At 43.4% G+C, this 25,073-nt stretch overlaps 1 protein-coding gene across 3 annotated transcripts in view; it reads left to right on the plus strand.

Moving 5' to 3' along the window:
• Positions 1-1,383: 1,383 nt before the first annotated feature.
• urb2 (URB2 ribosome biogenesis homolog) overlaps positions 1,384-25,073 on the plus strand; it is a 35,755-nt gene continuing 12,065 nt past the window's right edge. For 2 of the 3 annotated variants that reach the window (XM_084061723.1, XM_084061724.1), the window contains exons 1-16: positions 1,384-1,453; positions 3,082-3,220; positions 5,213-5,389; positions 7,016-7,381; positions 7,900-8,156; positions 9,420-9,608; positions 10,545-10,874; positions 13,093-13,231; positions 13,998-14,328; positions 15,778-15,976; positions 16,783-17,096; positions 17,604-18,686; positions 19,688-20,127; positions 21,721-22,210; positions 22,931-23,091; positions 24,761-24,871. In XM_084061723.1, coding sequence (XP_083917849.1) covers positions 3,095-3,220; positions 5,213-5,389; positions 7,016-7,381; positions 7,900-8,156; positions 9,420-9,608; positions 10,545-10,874; positions 13,093-13,231; positions 13,998-14,328; positions 15,778-15,976; positions 16,783-17,096; positions 17,604-18,686; positions 19,688-20,127; positions 21,721-22,210; positions 22,931-23,091; positions 24,761-24,871 — 4,713 coding nt within the window. In that variant the 5' untranslated portion in view covers positions 1,384-1,453; positions 3,082-3,094. The remainder of the gene's footprint in view (positions 1,454-3,081; positions 3,221-5,212; positions 5,390-7,015; positions 7,382-7,899; positions 8,157-9,419; positions 9,609-10,544; positions 10,875-13,092; positions 13,232-13,997; positions 14,329-15,777; positions 15,977-16,782; positions 17,097-17,603; positions 18,687-19,687; positions 20,128-21,720; positions 22,211-22,930; positions 23,092-24,760; positions 24,872-25,073) is intronic. The other variant, XM_084061725.1, reaches the window with a different exon arrangement.

The following is a 25,073-nucleotide window of genomic DNA, read 5'->3' on the forward strand; positions in this document are numbered from 1 at the left end:
CACCACTCCCTCCCAGAGGACCCCCACCCACCCACTGTGACCCACACCCACACCCACTGTCTGTGACCCACACCCACCCACCCAGACCGGTTGAGCAGAGAGAAGACACAGAGAGAGAGTTGATCGTGTTGTTTACATGAGTGACTGAGTCCTCTGTGTGTGTGTGTGTGTGTGTGTGTGTGTGTGTGTGTGTGTGTGTGGGTGAAATCAATGGCCGATCACTGGAGCCTCTGGCCAAACTTTTCCCAGCAGCCATGAACAACAGATCACCGATCATTATGTATACACTGTGCCTAAAGGACAGTTTCATAAGAACTGCTTCAGTTTGTTTTGTTTGTTTGTTTCTTTGGCTTACTTTTCCTTCTTTATTATTATTATTTTTTTGGCTTGAATTTAGGCCTGTATTTTTTTTTTAAATAATTGCATATTTTAAAATATATTTATTTTATTGTTTTATTTCTCTCTCTGAAGTGACCATGGTTCACATGACGCTCGTCTGTCACAAGCGTCATGGAACCACTTGTTCCTGGTTTGAGAATATTTTACATTTACAACCCGTACATCTACATAAACGTTCACATTTCAAATATAAAGTCCTGACCCCACGGCCATGGATGTAACAAGTTAAAGCGTCTGGGTCTAAGTACCCGTATCTACCGTATTGTTCAATAAAAAGCATTTTAATCTGATTGGCGGCTATTTTCATTTTATTTTTTATAATGTATCTGATTGCAATATACCTTCGAACCGATAGGGGCGCTTTGATGAAAGCTTACGGAGAAAATTCAAAAAATAGCCATTAATTGGATTAAAACGCTTTTTATTGAACAATACGGTAGATACGGGTACTTAGCTTAGACCTGGGCGCTTTAACTTGTTACATCCGTGGCTTTTAGGTAAACAGTTTATATTTGAAATCTAAACATTTATGTTGATGTAATGGATGTAAATGTAAAATATTCTCAAACCAGGAACAAGTGGTTCCACGACTGTCATAATATGAGTCATGTTTCAGGGCTATCTCTGAAGTTATTATTTTACGTATGAAAATGAAGAAAATACAAAAAATAATTTAACATTTTTTTAAAGAGGACATACATAGGCTATTATTAACACATCATTATTTTCATATCATATTTTTCTTGACAAATATTGAAATAAATAAATAGGCACTGTGTATTTTATTTATTTACTGTAGTAAAAAACAAAGAGAGAAAAAAACTCATATTTAAGCGCCAAATTAGATGTATTTAAGGTTAAATTAATGCTCACATACATAATAACACCATAGAGTTATAATATAGAATAATTAACAACAAACAAACTGTCTCAGTTGAAACGTCTATCATTCAGCACTCGATTACTTGCGTCTGCGCAAGAGGAGGAGGTCAGAGTTGAAAGTTGAAAGTGTGTATTCATCTGACAACAGTAGGACACGTGCAGAGTGAAACCTGTAAGTTATTATAGTAATATATTACATCTGATCTATTACATGTTGTAGATGAGTATTATTCATACAAAGCATCTGATCTGTGAAGCTGTTATTAAACCTGGGTCACTCACTGTTCATTCAGCAGCACATATGAGTGTTAGCCTGATGCTAGGCTAACTGAACCAGCATGTTGGATTGGTTTGTTTATGCCATGGAGTTAAAGAATGCCTTTCGAATATGTACTATAGAGTATTCTACTGAGTCTCCTGTTGACCGATGACCCGGTCATCAAATGATTGTCTCAGGAATGCGATGCGACATAAATAATAAAATCTCCATGAAATTCAAGGCTTCATGGGGTGTGTGTAATAGATAGAAAATAAGTAGATTTTTTGGGTTTGATTGATTGATGTACTTTATTTAGTAAGACATGAGAACAACAGTACATGGAAGTACATATTCACAATACGAGGTCTATAAACTGGAAGACTCATAAAAGCACTGAGCTTGTTTCAAATGAGTTCCCCACGCACACAAATCATGGTGACATATAAGAGACAGACAGATGTACACAACTACTATAGAATGTCATACAATCAGTTTACAGGTTACTGGTATAAAGAGTGAGAAATATGTACAAAAGAAGAAGGAGTGAACTGTTCCTTTAACTCCAAGCTCCGTACTACTAACTATGGTATTTAAAGACATATGGCAACATAGCCCTGTGAAATACATATTATAATGTAATATATATCACATATATAATGTAATATCACAGCCATTCTGGGGCAACAGATCATTTTAAATGCTACAAATTCAAATAAAGTGGAAAAACCTGTACTTAAGTAACTCATTTTGCATTCTCATAAACCAGTGGTTCTCAAACTTTTTCATGTCAAGGACCCCCAAATTGACACTTATTAGCCCGCGGACCCCCATTTGAAAAGATAAGCCAGGGACCCCCATAAGAGAAGATTTTTACGGCTCTAGCAGTGACTCAACCATTTTAATTTCAAGGACCCCCAGTTTGACATGCATTAGGCTACGGACCCCCATTTAATGGCATTTCTATCCCTGGGACCCCAATTTATATAGTAAAATCAATGTTAATGTAACTCTGAGAGTGCACAAATGGAACCAAATGGACCCGTTAGGGTCCATTTGGTTCCATTTGTACACTCTCAGAGTTACAGACCCATAAGGGTCCATTTGGTTCCATTTGTACACTCTCAGAGTTACAGACCCATAAGGGTCCATTTGGTTCCTAACTATCCATCATTTAGTTGGGGACCCCCTGGAACTCCCCCAAGGACCCCTGGGGGTCCCCTGACCCCACTTTGAGAACCAACGTGTTAGGGGTCTCCCCGTCCCTCCAGCTCCAGAGAGAGAACTCACACAGAACACTGCTATTTTTTTCCCCCCTCTACACCAAATCTCTTCTGTGAGAATAGCCGATCTACACACTCAACTCAACACGTGGTGAGCTTGTAGATCAGCCATTTTCAGGCAAACATTCCCCTCTGAATAGGGACGCCGTTCCACGTGGTGAAGAAGAAGAATGTGAGCGTCCTTGATATTAGATTTAGTCTGATGATCTGAGGTCCACTTTGACCATCTTCTCTCTCTCTCTCTCTCCCTCTCCCCCTCAGCCCAGCAGCAGAGATGGCTGCCATCTACTCCGGCATCCACCTGAAGCTGAAGAGTCCTCGCACTCCGTGGGAGGACAAGCTGAAACTGGCGCGTTTTGCCTGGATCTCCTCCCAGTGCCTCCTGCCCAACAAAGAACAGGTACTACCGTCCAAAAAGACAAATAAAATAAAATGCCAGACGGATGGCTCAGGCCTCAGATATGCACATTTCTGTATTGCCACATCAGCCTATATTGCGCTAATTGGACATACACAGTAGATGTATTAAGTTTCTTTTTTTCTTTTTACTTTTTATTATATATAGCAGTGGTTTTCAACCTTTTTCATGCCAGGGACCCCTAAATTGATATACATTTGGCCGCGGACCCCCATCTGAAAATACTTTGTTCCAGGGACCCCCAGAAGCAAAGATTTGAGTTAAAAAGGTTCGCTTTAAAATATATTTATATATAGATTCAAAGATTTGAACACATTTTCCAGATTTAGTGCGGCACTCGGTGCACTATGAGCTTGTATATCGGCTATTTTTGAATAGCCCAAAGCTAAGTGGTTAAAATGATTGTGATGCTACGTTAACTAATTTAGCTGGGGACCCCCTGGTACCCCCGTAGCAAGACAAGTGAATTGAGTACATACTACATAAGGACCCCATTTGAAACAAGCCGTTAGGCTTTCATGGGCTTTTCAATCCTATTTAGTTGACGTTGTATTTAAACTGTACTTTCATGTGCTTTTTCTCTGCAAACTTCTAAATAAAGTATTCCATCAACCAATCAATGACAAAAAAGAGGGACAACTCAAAACAGTCAACCAAATGATCACACAAATAATAAATTATAGTACAGTAAGTTAATTAGAGAATGAAGTAACCGTGTAGCTAAACATAATTTAAAATAAAATAAAAAAGTAAGTATATGCACGTTTCAAAGGCTATACATTAAAGTCAATTTAACAAGGCACGGAAAATAAATAAAGTGTACTCCAAGTTTACATACACACATTCTATCCATTTATAGAAAGGGTTGGTAAAAAAAAAGTCATAATTTATTCCCTTAGTCAGACAAGCCAGACAAGATTTCATTACCGAAAGAGTGGGCAAAACCATACCTATATTAAATTGTTTATAGGGTCAATATAAGTAAATAAATATATGATAACCTTTCCACAGGAGCAGCTTTTTCATAGTTATCACACATTTTGTTATTTTCCCCATACGTACATGACAGGTGAAAAAAATCACAAAATTAAAAAAATAGTTATCATAATGAAATTTCCCCAGTTGATTACTTACATGAAGACAATGATTTATCGTATTACAAGTTTTCTGAAATTGTATATTTAAATATGCAAATTGGGGCATGAGAACAAAGGGATTCTACTGTTGCGCCTCAGCCTTAAAGCGGCCAGTCCGGTGCGTCACATGGGTAGGGACACTAGATGCAATGAGAGAAGAACGCTGGAGCAGCACGGACAATTTAAGCCTTTTATTTAATGCGGTGCAAGTACAGGGTTGACTGACGTTTCGGTCTTTCGACCTTCCTCCGAGTCAGATTTGGGGCATGTTTTCCTATATAATGCCTAATTTGCTAATCATATATTTATTTACTTATATTGACCCTATGAACAATTTAATATAGGTATGGCTTTCGGTAATCATTGCTCAATTTTGGGGCTCTGGCTCATGGACTACCTGTGTTGAGTTGGGGTGGGGATGTTACCCCCTCTAGAGGCAGTGACGTGTTCTACACCCATAAAGCACAGGGTTGATGGAGAATCATGATTTGCTTCAAGATAGTGTTTTGCCATAATAGCGTCTTTGCATTATGGCAAACATTTGCCTGTGTGTGTGTATTGTAGTTTTGTGTTCAGAGATCCTCCATTTTGGACTCCTTTTGTGTTTGTCCAATGTGTGTATTTCCACAGGGACAGGCGTGTGCATATACACCACATTGTTTGGTTACATTGAGATGACTGACCGTTTAGGGCAGAGGTCTTCCAACAGGGGGTCCGTTACTACAGGGGGGGTGCCAAATCTCTCTCTCAGCTAAGGGGTCCTTGGCCTTGAGAAACCTTGAAGACCCCTGGGTTACGGGTAACGTGTCTACAGTATTTTGTACCTTTCCTTCTATAGGTTCTGTTGGACTGGGTGAGCCATGCTCTGAGCGGCTTCTACAGCCAGAAGGTGGAGTTCTCTGCCAGCGTTCTGGAGGGCTTGTGGCTCTACCTGGACAACCTGCTCCACAGCAGGAAGCTGCACGCCCTGATCAGCAAGGGCAAGAGCATCAACCTCCGGATCAATGTGGCACAGGTTGGTACAGAGGGCACAGGTTGGTACAAGGGTCATTTTCGTGTTTATAGTGGTTTTCAAGTGGTCATAAAAAGTTTAGATCCATATTGATCGATCGATTCACTGTGTGTAGAGGCAGAGATCGTCTCTGACTGTTGCTTTGTGGAAAAACATTCCAGGCGGAGCTTGTGTCCCCTTCGCTACAGGCCATTGGAAACATGTGTTTCGGCGGAACGAAAAAAAAAAAAAACTACAAACATGGAGTCGACGGGAACGGAAAGACGCTGTATCCATTATTTCAGTATCCGTTTGTGCTACAGTTTTACTGCTCCCTTCGGATTCAAGATCAGACCGTGACGGTCTATAAAACAACATTAAGTAAAAACTTGGGATTTCTCGTTCTGGCACTGAGGGCATTCAGAAAAAAACTCTGCATATCTCGGGGCTTGGCACTGAGAGAGTTAAGGCCGGACGATTTGTTGTTGATTGAATACTTTGTTAGTCAGAAATGTAAACAGACATACACAATTTACACAAGGATACACGTCGTCAACAAATTGCTTTTGAAAACCTTTGAGCATTTTTTGGCTGTAATGACGTGCTGCTCAAAATAGGGATGCCGGGTTGAAAATCAGGGACAGGAAACATCAGCTGCACAACTGCCAATACCGATCATCAAAAAAGCTACGCCGTCTCGGTCGGGTGGAAACCTCACATGTCCAAAACTGGTCATTCAAATTCAAAAGCATCCAAAGTAGCAGATCTACAAGCTCTGCTACTTTGGATGCTTTTGTGTGAGGCTGTAGTATGATCAAGTAGGACGTTAATTTTATGGAAAAACACAAACCGTTAAAATATGGAGGTAAGAGTTTTCTGCCCCGAACAACTACGATATATTGTCCGAAACTCTCTGTGAACGCTCTAAGTCATACAGGGGCAACTGGCGGCCCGGGGGCCACATGCGGCCCCTCACCTTCACTTAATGCGGGCCGCAGGTTAATATCAGAATACTGATATCTTATTGATTTCAGCTGTAAAGGTCATTACACACCGGCGATTATGCGAATGTACGCAAAATTCGGACGCGTTCCGAATAATTAAAAGACGCTTTTTCGCTTCGCTTTTTCGCTCCGTGGAAGCTTGCATTGACTTTATAAGGTTTTAAAAGAAAACGTATTATTCGCATGAAAAAATCGCCCCCGGTGTGTAAGGAGCTTTACAATTGCAAACATGACCCGCTTTAATTACTTCTATATTAGTAGCTCCATGACTATTAAAATTCTATTTTCTTTTATTATGTCCAACGTATTTGTATTTAAGTTCATAAAGTTAACATAAGTACAGTATAACTAAATGCATTTGAAATTAAATAAAACTTTTACTTTTCAGGATTCCAATAAAAAAAAAAACGCAAAAAAATAGCAGATCTACAAGCTCAAAACGCGTCGCTTTTGCGACACGTTTTGAGCTTGTAAGTTTTTTGCTACTTTTGCTACTTTTGTGTAACATGGCCCGACAGTAAATGCAATGTGTCCCTCTGGAGTGAGTGTGGAAATATCGTGGCCCCTCTCCATCATCAAAGTTGCATCATTCACCCCTGCTCTACGATGCACGTTGCTGACTGACACGTCGTTTTCTCTCCGTCAGATCCTCCTGGACCGCGTCCAGGAGTGTCTGTGCGGGGGAGGGGGCGCCGCCAGCCCCTCCTCCGTCAGTCTGTCGGTCCTGCTGAGCGTGAGTCAGGGCGTCCTCTCCGTCCCGTCCTTCTCCACCGTCTTCACCACCAAGTACGAGCTCATGGCCGACCTGCTGGCCAAGCTCTGCTCTGTGGCCTGCCGCACGCTGCAAGAGCCACTTCCTGTTCCTGTTCCCACGCCGCGGCCTCAGCCAATCACACCGTCGCCTTTGGAGGATCAGCCTATGAGTGATCCCGATACTGCTCGGTCTGAGCCAATCGCAGAGCGGCCGGCGGAGGGCGTTCGGTCGGCTCAGCTGTTCGAGGTGCTGCTCCAGGTCAGTGGTGGAAAGTAACTAAGTGCATTTACTCAAGTACTGTACTTAAGTACAATTTTGAGGTGCTTTTACTTTACCGGAGTATTTCCAATTGTCTGTACGTTTACTTCTACTCCACTACATCTCAGAGGCAAATATTGTACTTTTACTCCACTACAATTATTTGAAAACTTTAGTTACAAGTTACTTTACAGATGTAAATTATAACATTATAAAACATACATTAACCATTTCAGCCCTATTTTATACCTAGGCTATTTGAAAATAGCCGATCTACAAGCTCACAACGCGTCGCGTTGTGAGCTTGTAGATCTTCTATTTTCAAACATTTTAGTACTTTTACTTTTGGTACTTTAAATACATTTTGATGCCAATACTTCTGTACTTTTAAATGGTACATTTCTCAAGTCAATTTTGAATTCCGGACTTTCACTTGTAACAGAGTGCTTCCACATTGCAGTATTGATACTTTAACTTAAGTAAAACATTTGAGTACTTTTCTCACCACTTGCTCACAGGTGCTGTCCAGTTATTTGTCGGTCCAACGGCAACAGTCGAACCCGAACCGGGTCTTCACCGTGGCGACCAACCAGCTGCTCCAGCCCATCCTGCTCCTCAGACACCTGCTGACCTCTGGGGAACAGCACACACACCTCCACCTCCGCCCGCCGCTCAGCAGAGACCTCCGCGCCAAGATGGACGCCATCCTCCAATCGGCTCTCTTCGCCCCCGAACACCTGGCCTCCTACAAGGAAGAGCTCCTCCCACCCAACAAGTAGGCCGGGTCATAATTATTATTACATAATCGTCTAATCGCAATTAATTTAGCATAATCATCTTAATCGTTTCCATGTTGACCCATTTTCAAATATCAAGAAAGCAGAAATAGCAGATCTACAAGCTTACAACGCGTAACTTTGACGCGTTGTAAGCTTGTAGATCTGCTATTTCTGCTTTCTTGAATAAAACTTTTTTGTTTTTATTTTATAAAATGATTAAATGTCAATCATTTCTTTTTATATATTTAAGTTATTTGTCATATCTGCCAAGTGCAATTTTTTGATTACGAAGCACAAAAGGCAAACAGAAATTATTTGTATTCATGTCCTCCAATGTCAAATGCCATAAACACAATTTAAATCACAATTATCACATTCACTGCCAGGGGTATTGACTAAACAGGCTGAAGCTTCTGCCAGCATTTTTAACTAATCTTTCAAGAACCACAGAATATTTATCTCCAGTAGGATGGATCCCCTGATTGTTGCTAATCACGGAGGGTTTCACTGTGCCCAGTGGGAAGAGAGTGGTGCCTTTGAAAGTGTAACTGGTTGCATCCGCAACAATCAGCAACAATATGTTGACACGTGACAACATATTGTCACGTGTCACGTGAAGCTTGACCAATCAGCCGTGCTCAAACATACGGACGGACATACGGACGGACGGACATACGGACACACGGACAAAGTCAAATGTAGGAGCCCCAGTTCGTGAAAATAGCACGTTTCGCCGAAAATACCTGGTAAAACACAGAAGCTGAGATACAGAATATTTCCCAAAGACTTTAACCAGGAAGTGAATGGAGCAGTAAAGCTTTGGGATCACCTTATCTCCTGGTTCTGTGTGAAAAACGAAAAATAAATTAGAATAATAATATATGTATATATATATATATCCATTTTTCCGTCGCGAAAATATGTCTTTCGCTGTACTGTGATTGGCTGATTGGCTGTGACGTACTGTGATTGGCTAGCGAGACACATGATGAAATGAATAACTCATAAAAATCACCACTCACTTAAAAAAAAATACTTTTTTTTTTAAGTGAGCTTCCATCACTGTGATGACCACTGTTGTTTTTAAATAGCACCGCAAAAGGGTCTGAATACTTATCAAAGGGTCTGAATACTTATCTTTGCAGGACGTGCTGTGATTGGCTAGCGAGACACATGATGAAATTAACTTCAAACTTGGCTCATAAATAGCACCGCTCACTTCACACTGATTTTTAAACTTCAATCTGTAATGGTGACAGCCCTACCAACAAGGAGGATTCTGGGAAACGCGGTCCTGGAGGAGGAGGAGGAGGTGGAGGTGGTGGGGGGGCGAAGCAGGGCAGCCTGAGGCCCGTCAGCGTCGTCCTCGCCAAGGTGAGCGCCGGGGGCTACTGCCCCCCCGCCTCACACTACGCCGTCAAGTCCAGCGCCCTGCCGCTGCTGCTCAGGTCAGTACTCCCATATTTTTACTTAGGTAAAAGTAGCAATACCACCATATAAAAATACTCTGTTACATGTATAAAAAAAAGGCCTGTGTTCAAAATGTTAACTTGAGTAAAAGTACAAAAGTATTGGCATCAAAATGTACTTAAAGTACAACTTTGTTTTTTCACAACCATGGTTTATATTTTAGATTGTAATTAAAGTAAATAAAAGATGAGTGTATTTTTTTTTCATTTACTGCTTTCTATAGTTTTTGCAATTTTCACGATCTTTTTTTACAGTGGGCGGAGGCATTCTGTCCGGTGGCTAAATATGTCTTTTTTTACACAATAACCTGGTGTTTTCTTTATTATTATTTACAGTAGCTCTTCTAGCCCCCAATAACTCACATCTGGCCATCAAAGACCATGGGACACATGGGATTGTGTAAAAGACATATTTAGCCACCGGACAGAATGCCCCCGCCCACTGTAAAAAATATCGCTAAAATTATAGAAAGCAGTAAATAAATAAAAAATATCACTCATCTTTTATTTACTTTAATTACAAGCTAAAATATAAACCTTGGTTGTGAAAAACCAAAGTTGTCCTTTAAAGTACCAAAAGTAAAAGTGCTAGAATGTTTGAAAATAGCAGATCTACAAGCTCACAACGCGTCGCATTGCGACGCGTTGTGAGCTTGTAGATCTGCTATTTTCGAATAGCCTAGGTATAAAATAAGGCTAAAGTGGTTAATGTAGGTTTTATAATTTAATCATGTATATCTGCAAAGTAACTAGTAACTAAAGTTTTCAAATAATTGTAGTGGAGTAAAAGTACAATATTTGCCTCTGAGATGTAGTGGAGTAGAAGTAAAAGTATTCTCCAGTAAAGTAAAAAAAAGCACCTCAAAACTGTACTTGAGTAAATGTACTTTGTTACTTTTCCCACCACTGGTACAGGTTCTGTCTGGAAAGCTACGGCAAGGCGTCCGGAGGAGGAGGAGGAGGAGGAGGAGGAGGAGGACGGGACGAGGAGGAACAGAGGATGCTGTGTTTCTATTTCCTCACCCGTCTGATCCCCGCCCTGGGCTGGGGGCTGGGGGGGGCCAGAGAGGCTCCTCCTCCTCCAGAGAGCTGGGGCCTGGCCCTGCTGGTGTTAGAGTCCCTGCTCGGCCAGACGCTGGCGGCGGACGTTTACAACGCGGCGGCGGACAGGATCAGACACGGAGGGGCCCAGCTCGGCTTCTACAGGACGCTGGCCCAGCAGCTCCTCGGCCAGGCCCAGCCGAGGTGTGTATCACACACGCACACACGCACGCACGCACGCACGCACGCACACACACACACACACACACACACACACACACATCTTCCATCATACAGGGGCCACATGCGGCCCCCACCTTCACTTAATGCAGCCCGCAGGTTAACTATTTTCCTGCCATTGACGAGATTTCTCGTCTCCCATTGACGAGATTTCACATTTTACCTATTTTTGCAATGTTATTCTCTGGCAGGGAAGGGGGTAGATTGTGTATATACTCTGGCAGTTAAAAAGTTAACTCTCTCACTGCCAGACTTATTCCTGGCCGTGTTTGCCCTCTGCCAGTGATTTTTTCGATTTTCATACCTTTTTCAAGTAGTCACAGAAAATGTATCTCCAGTATGATAGATCCCCTGATGGGTGTTAATCACTGAGGGTTTCACTGTGTGTGGTTTCACAAATGTCAACGAGGTCATCGCGACCTCGTTGACATTAGTTGTCTGCCTTTGAAAATAGCATGTTTGGGCCAAAAATACATAGTAAAAAGCCGATATACAGCCTTTTAAAGTAATAAGTTAAACAAGAAGTGAATGGAGCAGCAAATCTTCAAATGATGATATCTAGGCTTCTGAACAGCCCCCCCCCCCCCCACCCAAATAAAAAGCCAGATAGTTAATATCAGAATAGTGATATATTATTGATTTCAGCTGTTTACAATTCCAAACATGCAAACATGACCCGCTTTAGTTACTTCAGTCTATATTAGTAGCTTAATGACTAGTATTACAATTATGTTGTCTTTTTATGTCCAAGGTATTTGTATTTAAGTATAAAGTTATCATAAATATAACTAAATGCATTTGAAATTAAATAAAAAATGTTACTTTTCAGGATTCCAATTCATAAACAGAAAAAAAAAATCAGGATTCCAATTCAAAAGTAGAAAAAATAGCAGATCTACAAGCTGAAAACGTGTCGCACTGGGACGCGTTTTGAGCTTGTAGATCGGCCATTTTTGCTATTTTTTTTGCATTTATTGCTTTGTTACGTAACAGAAATCATGTTTGATGATAATTATCATCCACAACTTTACTTAAAAAATGACCAACTTCAAACAAGGCATAACACAGAGCCATTAAAAAAAGTGCAGTTGCAGACAACGTCCACTTAGTGGCGCAGGTGAGCTATATATTACACAACTTGAACGCGAGTGCAGCTTTTAAAGTCACATTAACCCTATAGCATATAGATCTGGGCATAATTGGCAAACATTATGTTTTTGTTTGTTTACACATTATTTTGTCTATCAATATGTTGGATTCATGTGTATTTTCAGTATTCCCTCAATACTTAGTAAACTTTACGGATGGCTCTTTACTTGGTCTGCTCTTTTTACCCTCTACACAAACTCTCTGCCGAAAATAGTCGATCTACAAGCTCACAACGCCTCACAGCGTGATATCTGCTATTTTTGGCTAAAGTTCTCTGGTCTAGCCTACTAGGGAGGCGAGGGTTCAAGTGGTTCATGTAAGAATAAAAAGAGTTCCTATCACACAAAGATTTGGCGGCCCCCCGTAATACTCTGAGGACCCCCTAGGGGTCCCAGAACCCCTGTTGAAGACCCCTGACCTAAACTATAGAAGGTAGAGATCAATAATGGGGCCGAATAGAACCTTTTGGCAGCTGCATTCAGTTTACTAAAGAGCTGGAGAAACGGGGAGACCCTGTTACTACAAACACTCTGCTGTTTGCAGCAAAGAGATTTGGTGTAGAGGGAAAAAGTAGGGGACCCCCCTACTACATATTGTATAAAGTTGTGTTGCAGATTATACTTGTTGTTCATAGATAGATTTGTTACTATCATCAGTGTTGGATTCATGTTAATGTGTATTTTCAGACATGTATCCACATAAACTGTCAAGACTTAGTAAACTTGACCTTTTCCTCTACACCAAACCTCTTTGCCGAAAATAGCAGATCTACTGCGAGGCGTTGTAGATCTGCTATTTTCTAGCTCACCTAGCTTGTAGATCTGCTATTTTCCAGCTCACCCAGTTTGTAGATCTGCTATTTTTGCCTGATGTTCTCCTCAGAACAGGGATACTAGCGTTCAAGTGGTTAATGTAAAACAATTGTCCTATCACACAAATATTTGGCGACCCCCCCCCCCATGTTGAAGACCCCTTGTTTCTGGTTAAACGTAGCAGTGAAACGACTCTAAACTGTCCTCATGTTGTCCTCCAGTACTCCAGCCTGGTACCGCTGTCTGAACGTCCTCCTGGGTCTGAACCATCTGATCCTGGAGCCCGACCTGGACCTGCTGTTCTCCTCAGCCTGGGTGGACTCTGAGTGCATGGAGCCCCGCGTCCAGAGAGCCAGACAGGTCCTCAACCTAGCCCCCTTCAAACCTAATTCACATTACATGTTTTCATAATGTGGCTGTTGGGTGGAAACCCTTGTACTGTATGTCCAAAAAACATTACATTTCAGACAAAGAACCTGTGTTCCAATGGATCCAATGTAGTTATTATTTAGCCACGCTAGTTTGTTAATACTTTTCATGGGTTAAATATTTATGAAACACACAGACCACTTTCACTTAAAGGTTTGTTTTGAAAAACAAAAAATAGCCGATCTACACATCTTCTACAAGCTGATCTAAATGACTGGCTACTTTTGCTACTTTTGTGCGTCAATGTTGTACGTTGAAGTAGGGCTTTAAATTGACAAAAAAAAAAACATTTTAAAGGAGTAGTTCAACCAAAACATTATTTTCTATCAATTACACGCCCCTTGAAGCCTTGAATTCATGGATTTATTTATGTTTTTGTTGCATTCCTGAGACAATAATTTGATTACCGTCTCCTACCGGCTAATGTATCCGGTAGGAGACACAAAGGAGACTCTTTGTGTCTCCTAGCAGAAATACACACAGTCATCAAATTATTGGCTTAGGAATGTGACAATAACTAAAAAAATCCCCATGAATTCAAGGCTTCATGGGGTGTGTAATTGATAGAAAATAAGATTTATTTTGGGGTGAACTATTCCTTTAAAGTAGAAATTTGCCCAACAATGATATAGGTGAACAACCCTTCAATAATCGTGCACCTCTAAAGGAAAAGGTCTTTCATCTTCCTCCTCCACAGCTCTTGTTGTCGTCTCTCCTCCACACCTACACCAAGCTCCGCCAGCTCCCTCACCTCTTCTCCCGACTCCTCCCGGTCATCTGCCGGCCGGCCCCGGGCCCCCCCCGGCCCCCGCTGCTGTCCGAGGGCCTCTGCTCCTCCCTGAGCGACTGCCTCCTCGACACGCCTCCCTCCCAGAGCCTGGAGATCTGCTCCCTGGTGCTGGGGAGCATCAGGAGGTACGCTGCTCCTCTGCCCGGAGGAGGAGGAGGAGGAGACGAGGAGGAGGAAGAGTCCGGGGGGGGAGGCGAGAACGATGGAGCGATGGAGACGGAGTGTCAAGGGCTGGACGGTAGGGATGGGTCCTAATAATGGAATATTTGAATAATAGTTTGTAGGATCAAAATCAAATATTAAATAAATATTTTGAAATTCTTTATTTAACTCTTAAACTGCCAGGGTTTTTCAAAAATAGTATTCAAAAACTGCCAGCAGTTTACATGGTAAAACATAGGAAGAATTGTATTTATTTCTCCGTTTATTTTTTAACATTGAAGTGAATGGAGCAGCAACATTTTGGAAAATGTTATCTCACCACGTCTTTTAATGGTTTAGTTACAATAATGTAAAATATGTACCGTCATACCGCGGGTAATGAAGGCTAGGATAGGCTAAGCCTTCCCAAATGTCATCCTGGAAAATGTTTGAAATTGTGCAAATTATATATAATATATGTGCGCAGCATTATTTAGGCTACTATATATTGTGTGCGTTGTCGCTGCAGCCCCCTGGTGGCAATCAGGTGATAATACACCTGCTTGTCACCCGCTCTGTATAAATTGGTCAATATCTAACCCTAACCCTAAAACCGAAATAAAGTAACCAAAAACCTATAAGAAACACAATCCGCCCCATTAACCGCAATTTTTTTGCGCGCACTTCGCGCGCGGGCCAGTGGCGTTCCCAGAAATTACATTTAGGGCAGGCGAGATTTTTTTCTCTACCTACACCCCCCCCCGCCCGAAGGGGGGGGGGGGGGTACTCGGGGAAAAAATCTCGGGGGAAACAAGTTAACAACGCAACACTGACTACAAAACTGAAAAACGTTAATAAAAACAATATGCAAGTATAATCAATCAATCAATTATTCAGCAGTGGTTTCTTCATGTTGTAGTTTAATGGTTCAAGCTGCTCTCATACTCAGAGCCCCTTTTATGTCTGGTGAGTACAGGTGATGGCCCAGAGACCCCCACCCCTGGCACTCCTGGCACCCCATGAAGATAAAGGCAAACATTTGCATCACTATAGTATAGGCGACGTCGCTCTGCTGTTTGGATACGGTAGTGATTAGCTGCCTGCCCGCGTGAATGGACGAGGTCCGACGGCCACTATTCTCTTTGGATTTTTTTCACTGCCTGTTTTTCAGTCTTTTACTTTATTTTCTAGGGGAGGCTAGATTTTAGTTGGGCAGGCGGCCGCCTGCCCTGCCTCTATGGTGGGTACGCCACTGGCGCGGGCGCTGTAGCCTTCCCAAATGTCGGGCTCACTTATTTCTGAAAATCAGTTTATAGGCCAATGCAATGCTGTTATTGTAACGTCATTTGATGAAAAAGCTAAACAAATCTCCCAGAACAATTTCACCCAAACAAATCACACGCCAAAAATATATATATATATATATATTTTTTTTTTTCTCTTTCTTTTTTTCCAAAATGTTTTGAAAAAGGGGCGTGGTCGAATATTAGAATAATCGGTATGAATGGAATTATAGTAATTGATTTTCATTTTTACACATCCCTAGTGGACGGTGACAAAGGAGACGCCTCGCTGACGCTCCTCTCTCTCAGCCAGCTCCTCCACGCTCTGCTGTTCAGCGTGAAGACCCTGGACAACGCCTCTCCTCTGCCGTTGGTCCAGCAGACACACAGCCTGATGGAGGAGACGGCGCGGGCCGTGACGGCCTTACTGCGGCTGCTGGCGTCTTCGTCATCATCCCACGAGTAAGCCTGTCAACGTTACACATTTAAGTTTGACGATTAATTGTCATTGAAAAATAATTGCGATTATTGATTTAATTGTGTGTTTGGCTGTCGTGCATTGGAACATGTGAAGCCTCCTAGCGTCGTAGTCAAACATTACACAGCGCAGATATGTTAAATAACTTCAATATAGAAAGAAATTATTGACATTTAACACATTCGGTGCCAGAGTTGTATTAAAAAAGTGACGTTGAGTGCCAGAGATCTCACCGTTTGTAACGCTACGCTGTTTACAGCTGCAGACTCCACGACCAGCACCCCATTGTAAACAATGCATGCGTGCACGATGGTGGATGGTCCTGGCTAACGCCTGGAACAATAACATCTCTCACGCGAGTCACCACGGCGGAGTGATCTCGAATCGAAAATGACTCGTTTTCCCCAAAAGTTAAGGAAATACGAAGGTTTATATCAAGGAGATAGAATGGGAGCTAGGTTTTTTGGCACGGTGATCCATCTGTCCCTTCCTTCTCAGAGTCACTGTGGGTGATTCCAGAGCTACGCTAACCCTCCCCCCCTTGTGGAAAAAAACAAAAAAAATCAAAGATTGTTTTCACGTAGATTCCCGGTTTTGGCACTCAACGTCACTTTATGCAAAACCGTAGATTCACGGTTTTGGCACCCAAGGTGTTAAAAATCGTATACATGCAAAAATAGCAGATCTGCTATTTTCATATATTTGAAAATGTGTGGGGAAAAAAATCAACATAGAAACGATTATGATGATTATCTCAAATAATTGCGATTTATGTAATCATTTGTGACAGGCCTACTACCCACGACAAGCCCTCGACCACAGGCCCGGAAACGGAACACGAGTGCAACAACATGGAGGTTTCAACCCCTTCATCCCCACCACCACGCCCAGCAGAACCATCTCTCAGGAGGCAGAGCACTCTGGAAGCGGCTCTCCTGCTCAGATACAGCTGGGTGGAGATGACCGCACTGTTCCACATCCACTGCAGCAAATACGTCGAGGCCGGGACGCCGCGGGGAGCCACGGCCGGTTCGAGCCCGGCGGCCGGCGCGTCGGTCCTGGCCCACATCGAGGCTCTGCTCTCTGGGGAGATACTCGCAGACGGTCAGTGGTGTGAAGTAACTAAGTACATTTACTCAAGTACTGTACTTAAGTACAATTTTGAGGTACATTTACTCATTACTGGAGTATTAGCAATTGTCTATACTTTTACTTCTACTCCACTACATCTCGGAGGCAAATATTGTACTTTTTACTGCACGACAATTATTTGAAAACTTTAGTTTCTAGTTACTTTGCAGATATAAATCATTACATTATAAAACATACATTAACCACTTTAGTGCTATTTTATGCATAAGCTATTTGAAAATAGCAGATCTACAAGCTCACAACGCGTCGCATCGCGACGCGTTGTGAGCTTGTAGATCGGCTATTTTCAAACATTTTAGTACTTTAACTTTCGGTACTTTAAGTACATTTTGATACCAATGCCTTTTGCTCAAGTAAATGTTTAATTCCGGACTTTTACTTGTAACAGAGTACTTCTACCTTGCAGTATTGATACTTTTACTTAAGTAAAACATTTGAGTACTTTTTCCACCACTGCAGACGGCGCCCGGGGCTTCCTCCTCCTCCCCCCTACCCATCCCTCCCCCTCCCCCTCCTCCTCCTCCTCCTCCTCCACCTCCTCCTCTAGCCACACGAGCCGCTACCTCTTCAAACTGCTGGCCTTGCAGCAGCTGAAGAAGGCTCTGTTAGACGGTGGCCCCCTGTTGGCCGAACCCGGCACCACGGCGACCCTACGCCGGGCGGCGCGGTTCCTCGTGGCCGGAGAAGAGCTGGAGGAGGAGGAGGAGGAGGAGGAGGAGGAGGAGGCGGCGGCCGGTTCACGCGGGAGGCCGCAGATGTGGAACGGACAGATGGGAAGTGTGAGCTCCAGCTCCTATCGCGTCGCTCACTGGTATCTCGTCGCGTCCAATCTGCCTCTGATCGCTCCGTACCTGAACGCCGAGGCCATGGAGCGCGTGGCGGACGTCCTCGTCGGCTCGCTGCTCAGCGGACAGGCGGCGGGCGGCGGGACGGGAGGAGAACCCGGCGTCTCCCTGCCCGGCGCCGCTTTGTCCGTCTCGCTCATATCCTCGCAGTTGTTCCGGAGCCCCGTCCCGGTCGAGTCGCCTTCGCTGTACTCCGCCGTCGTCGAGCGGCTCCTGCAGAGGATGCTGGGAGTTCTGGTGGCGGCGGGCGTGCTGCGGGTCTGCCCCACGCTCCTCGACTTTCACAAAGTGCTAGGGCTTTGTACCGGAGAGAAAGACGACAGAGTGAAGCTAGAGGCTCTGGTGGAGGAGATGATGATGACCGGGGCCTCTCAGACGGGGGCCTCTCAGACGGCGGCCTCTCAGACGGCGGCCTCTCAGACGGGGGCCTCTCAGACGGGGGCCTCTCAGACGGGGGCCTCTCAGACGGGGGCCTCTCAGACGGGGGCGGCGGCGGCGTTCGTGTCGCTAAGCGACGCCCAGGCGGAGGAGCTGCTGAACCTGCTCCGCCTCGCGTCGCAGCTGAACCCGGACGGGATGAACGCCCGGGATTTCTCCGGCCTCTTCCTCCTCCTGTTCCTCACCCTCGTCTTCACCTCCTCCTCCTCCTCCTCACCGCGGCCGGACGGCGAGGCCGGTACCGCCGCTGACGACGCAGGTAAGCCTGTCACAATTATTACATATAATCATCCAATCGCGATTATTTGAGATGATCACAATTATTTTGTCATAATCGTTTCCATGTTGAAAAATGTTCATACATAAAAAAAACATAAATAAAAAAATAGCAGAAATAGCAGATCAGCTATTTCCACTATTTTTTACCTCTCTTTTTAAAGTAGTATAAAATGTGTTGGTATAATTGGTAAATTTATAAAAAGAAATCTAGGTATATTTCAGTTATTTTAATAGTAATACTTTTTTTATTACGAAGCTTTAAAGGACAACTTTGTTTTTTCACAACAAGGGTTATTTTATTAGTTTGTAATGATATATTTATAGGCCTATTTATAGGCCAAAGCATGAATCTGCCTGTTACAGCGCCACCATGAGGCTGTTTTGAAAAATGTAGGGTGGCATTTCTTCCTTGGCCTGGTGGGGATGTGCGTACAAAGTTTCACGGAAATCAGAGGCTGCGTTCATGACTATTTACCAATGGATCGAATGCCCCCGCCCCCCCAGTAAAAAATTACTAAATCATTAAAAAACTATAGAAAGCAATACATTAATTTTTTTGACTCATCTTTTAATTATTATCATTACAAACTAATAAAATAACCCTTGTTGTAAAAAAAAACAAAGTTGTCCTTTAAAGGCAAACATAAATGTAATTTCTATTCATAATGTTCCAATGCTCAATGCCAAAAACACAATTGATCGCAATTATTTGAGTGACAATTAACCCATTAAGACCTGTAACGAATCTGTGTCACTTTAGATTTCTTTGGCTATTCAAAAATAGCAGATCTACAAGCTCATAGCGCGGCACCGAGTGCCGCGCTATGAGCTTGTAGATCTGCTATTTTTGAAAAATCGTGAAAAAAACTTTTTTTTTTTTTTGTTTTTCAAAAAAAATGTTAGGATTTAGATTTTTTTTTACGAATCGCCTCGGGTCTTAAAGGGTTAATGGTGAAGTTAAATGTGTAATGTTGACCTTAGCCCTGGACACAGGAGACGACGCTCCCATCCTGGCCAAGCTGCTGAGCCTCCTGTCCTCTCTGCTGGAGGGCAGGAACTCCCCCAACGTCCTCAAGCTGCTCCACGGCAGCACTCTGCTGCAGGTCGCCGTGTCCTCCCTCCTGTCCCGCAGCGACAGAGGAAGACTGCGCTGCTCCTCCTCCTCCTCGGCGAGCGGCGATTCCCATTGGTCGGCCCTCCTGAAGGAGACGCGGGGCTTCGTGCGGTCGCTGGTCCAGCTGATCGTCCACAGAAACAGCAGCGTTCGGCTCAACCTGGAGCAGTTCACCTCCTTCCTCCTCACCGCTCAGGAGATGTCGGCCAGGCAACTGGCGGCCGTTACGGGTCAGACGACCCCCGCCACGACGGACCGTCTAGCGGGGGTCCAGCTGCTCCTGGCGTCGCTGACCGCTCTCTCCCAGGTAGAGATGTTAACGAGTAATCTATACTAGATTAAAGGTAGGGTAAGTGATTTTCTTTGGTTACAATAAGTGTTAAATAGCTCTATATTGTGATAGTACTCATTGCTATAGATAGTCCATGAGCCAGAGCCCAAAAATTGAGCAATGATTATCGAAAGAGTGGGCAAAACCATACCTATATTAAATTGTTCACAGGGTCAATACGAGTAAATAAATATATGATAACCTTTCCACAGGAGTAGCTTTTTCACGGTTATCACACATTTTCCCCATACGTACATGACAGGTGAAAAAATGACAACATTTAAAAAAGAGTTATCATAATGAAACTTCCTGAGTTGATTACTTACATGAAGACAATGATTTATCGTATTACACGTTTTCTGAAATTGTATATCTAAATATGCAAAGTAGGCATTAGGAAAATATGCCCAAATTTGCATAACTTTCCAGAATCAACATTGGAACATTGGACAAAGCCAGAGTCAACATTCTTATTTCATTTTGTTAAGATGTTGGAGTCAAAGGTTTTTAACAAGGGAATATTCAATATCTGGCTCAATTTTGGGGCTCTGGCTCATGGACTAAATGCCTAATTTGCATATTTAAATATACAATTTCAGAAAACGTGTAATACGATAAATCATTGTCTTCATGTAAGTAATCAACTCAGGAAGTTTCATTATGATAACTCTTTTTTAAATGTTGTCATTTTTTCACCTGTCATGTACGTATGGGGAAAATAACAAAATGTGTGATAACCATGAAAAAGCTGCTCCTGTGGAAAGGTTATCATATATTTATTTACTCGTATTGACCCTATGAACAATTTAATATAGGTATGGTTTTGCCCACTCTTTCGATAATGAAATCTTGTCTGGCTCATGGACTAAGAGTGTTTGTTCAGTAAAAGGAGTCTCCTTGTCTCTCCAGCTCTTTATTGAACAGAAAATGCATTTTCGTTTCAGTTTCAGTTTCATTTCCAATTTTATCCAACCAGGATAGAGAACTCAATCAGGATATAGATTAAACAAGTGAAATTGGAAGTGATGACACTAAGAAATGAGCAGACACAATTGGAACTGGAACACTATACAAATTAAGCTTAAAAATGGGTACTTTCTCCTGATTGGCTGAGATTTTGACACCTACCGAAAAATGTATTTTCTGTTTATTAAAGAGCTGGAGAGACAGGGAGACTCCTGTTACTGAACAAACACTCTATAGCAATGATTACTATCAGAATATAGTACTTTAACCTTTTTAACCAAAAAATATCACTTACCCTACCTTTAACTACCGTCAGGCGATTAAAGTTATTGTTTTCAATTAATTGATTTGAGGGGGGGGGGGGGGGGGGGGGGGCTAGTGAAAGTTACAGGTATGGTGTAACGTTACTCTCTTTTCTACACTCTGGGGGAGGTGTGTGTGTGTGTGTCGTTGAGGCAATTATGTTTCTGCACTCATTTTCGGTTTCGGACAAGAATCTTCCTTTTGGTCCTAAAAAAACGCCGCTTATCAATTACTCGGTTAATCAATCGATGAGGTTATCGATTAATGAATTAATCGATCATTTTGCATCCCTCCTCCCAGGCGATGGCCGCTAACCTGGGGAAGAGTCCGCAGCTGGACCGGACGTTGACCCCGCTGCTCACCGCCACCACGGCGGCGGTGGGACGAACCGTGGCGGCCGTCCTCAAGACCCAGGCGGTCAACAACAACAACCCGGCCGCCGCCGGCGCCGGCGCCCTGGGCCAGGCGTTCCTGGTGGACGTGGTGAGAGTCATGCTGCGCTGCGAGCTGTCCTACCTGAGCGACCTCGAGGACCCCGGTCACATGACCCTGTACCGCCGCTTCAGCCAGCAGCTCCTCAGAGAGATGAACTCGGGCGCCGCCAGCCGGCCCGTCGACTTCCTGGTGTCGTCCCTGCGCTTCCTGTCCGTCTTCTACCGGGCGGTCCGGAGGGGGAGAGAGAGGGAGAACCCAGCCGAGGAGAAGGAGGAGGAGGAGGAGAGGACGAGAGGAGAGGAGACGGACGAGCTGTACGTTCACATACTGCTGAACGTGTACAAGCTGCTGGCAGGTAAACACATGCAGTACAGCACTGGTTCTACAGCTTTTTCATGTCAAGGACCCCCGAATCGATTTGTATTCATCTAAAACGTTTTTTTGCCAGGGACCCCCAGTAGAGAAGATTTGTGTAAAAATATTCGTAATACTTTCAAGATTTTTAAAGAAATATTCAAAAATAGCAGATGTACAAGCTTGCAAGCGCTTTGAGCTTGTAAATCTACTATTTTTGAATAGCCGTATAAATGGATAAAGTGGTTAAAATCAAGATTGTGATTCTGTATTAAAGGGATATTTCACTTTCAAAAAAACTTTTGGTCATTTTATCATCTACTCAGGCCTTTTGAGCCCCCCGGACAGTTTTTAAGTTGCTCAATTCAGTATCTAGATATTTGATATTCATTTTATCAGACACGCCCCCTTCCTATACAAACCCATTGTAACTTCAAACTCCATTTTAACCATGTTAGAGTCACAGGTTAGATTCACAGGTTAGAGTCACAGGTTAGATTCTAAGACTAGATTAGAATTAGATTAGAATCTAAGACTGGGAACGCATCTGTGTCATTTTAGATTTGTTTGGCTTTCTTTGTGTGTGTGTGCTACACACACACACACAGACACACACACACACACACACACACACACACACACACACACACACACACACACACACACACACACACACACACACACACACACACACACAGTCACAGTGTTGTTTGCCTCTCAGCTCCCTGGCTGTCATTCAGTGATGTGTGTGAACTGGAGCCAGCTGTGGAGGAGCTGCTGCGCCCTCTGCTGGAGAGGAGCAGCACAGAGCAGTTCAACCAGCTGCTGCTGCTGATCAGAGACGGACTGGATGCCAGCAAACTGAGGGCCGGGGGCCACAAGGTCAAATATCATCATTATTAATATTATGATATTATAAATTATTGTTGTCTCCGCCAGGCCGAAAGGCATGGCGAGAGACTATGTTTTACCCCCTGTCCGTCCGTCCGTCCGTGTGTCCTGTCCGTGTGCGACCAGCTAATCTCCGGCACTGTCGGTCCGGTCGCTCCGAAACTGTGCACACACTCTCCCTGGATGCCAATTCAGAACCTCTGCCCCACATTTTTCACATGGGCCTGTTATAGCGCCACCTGGTGGCCGATTTGTGCAAAAAAAATGTGATATTACTCCTACAGATTGTATCCAACCGTCATGCAAATCGGTACACAGTTTCTCTATAGTCATGTGATCAACACGGATCTGTCCGATTTCCCATATTCCATCCTGATTGGCTAAGGTTGGCTTCCAAAGTGTGCAGGATTGGTCTGTTTTGAACTAAATACCTCAAACTATGCACGCAGATTGCGATTTCCGTGAAGTTTCACAAGCACATTCCCACTAGGCCGAGGAAGAAATGCCACCCTTTTCACATTGGCCTGTTATAGCGCCACCAGCAGGTCTAATTTAGCAAAACACATTTTTGGAACAAAATGCATCAAATCATCAATGCCTTGTCCGATTGCCGTGAAAGCCCTAAGAATAAATGGCACCCTTTTCACTTTGGCCTATTATAGCGCCACCAGGAGGCCACAATAACGTACCTGACCTGGCGGAGACCTGTGCTCCGATGAGCACTTTTTCTACTTTTCATCGAGGCTCGTACACTTTAGTGATGAAATAACAGAACAGCTTCAATGCTCCTTGTCAGAAGCCGTCTTTCCATAAATTGTCAAGCGAATTTCTTGCGAACTTTACAAATCACGCAATAAATACATTTGGCAATTTTAAAATTGACGATCTGCTGATCTTGTAGAGAAAGATCCTCGGCGAGGTAGGCCTCTCCCCGACTAAGGATTTGTATAGTCGAATCTGATTGGCGACTAATTGCCAATAGTCGACTGGCAGTCGGCTAATTATCTCTCAGTCAAATCATGCAAAAATATGTTATGCAATAGAGGAACATTCCATTTGGGCTGTAGGGTTGCTTAGTGTCTGATTTAACATATACTATTGGTTTTTCCCAATAAATCATGGTGTATATCCTATTTTTTGGCAAACTATTAGTTAATTAATATAACAAACTAGGCCAACCTCTCAGTCAAATATATATATATATATTTTTTTGTAATATTTTTATATAATTAGACTAAGAGATTGGCAGTCGACTCAGACACACCTCGACCCCGGCCTCGACTATTCGACTACTAGAGGTCAGGCCTACGGCGAGGTGTTGATGGCGCAGTGTGTAAGGTACTCAGAGAAGATCCACCCCGATGTAGTGCGGTCGGCGAGGGGTTCCCGACAAGTTTTAAAGTTCTAGCATGTTGGATATTTGGGGCTGTCGGACCCGATCTAGAGCAACGCTACAGCCAAATGAGCGTGGCTCTAGAAAATAGCAATATATATAGAAACATATTGACAATCGACAAATTTTGATGTTGACAAAATGGATGGGGGTCCAGGGTCTATCGACCAAATCCGATCTACAGTCTGTCTGTCTGTCTGTCTGTCTGTCTCGTTGGATTGATGGATGAATGAATATTGTGTGTGTGTGTGTGTGTGTGTCATGCAGGAGGTGTTGTCAGCGGTAACCATGGTGAAGCTGCTGTCAGGCTGTCATCTACCTGAGGCCTGCTCTAAAGCACTCTGGCTCATCGCACCGCAGGTCATCTCTGCTATGGTGGTGAGAACACACACACGCACGCACGCACACACGCACGCACACACACACACACACACACACACACACACACACACACACACACACACACACACACACACACACACACACACACACACACACACACACGTTTGTATTACTATACTAGTGAGGACATCAACACTAGGACAGCCATGTTATGAATGCCATTTAAAAATAATAATTG

This window comes from Gymnoscopelus microlampas (assembly GCF_963454915.1).
Source record: "Gymnoscopelus microlampas genome assembly, chromosome: 1".
NCBI classification, from domain to species: domain Eukaryota; kingdom Metazoa; phylum Chordata; class Actinopteri; order Myctophiformes; family Myctophidae; genus Gymnoscopelus; species Gymnoscopelus microlampas.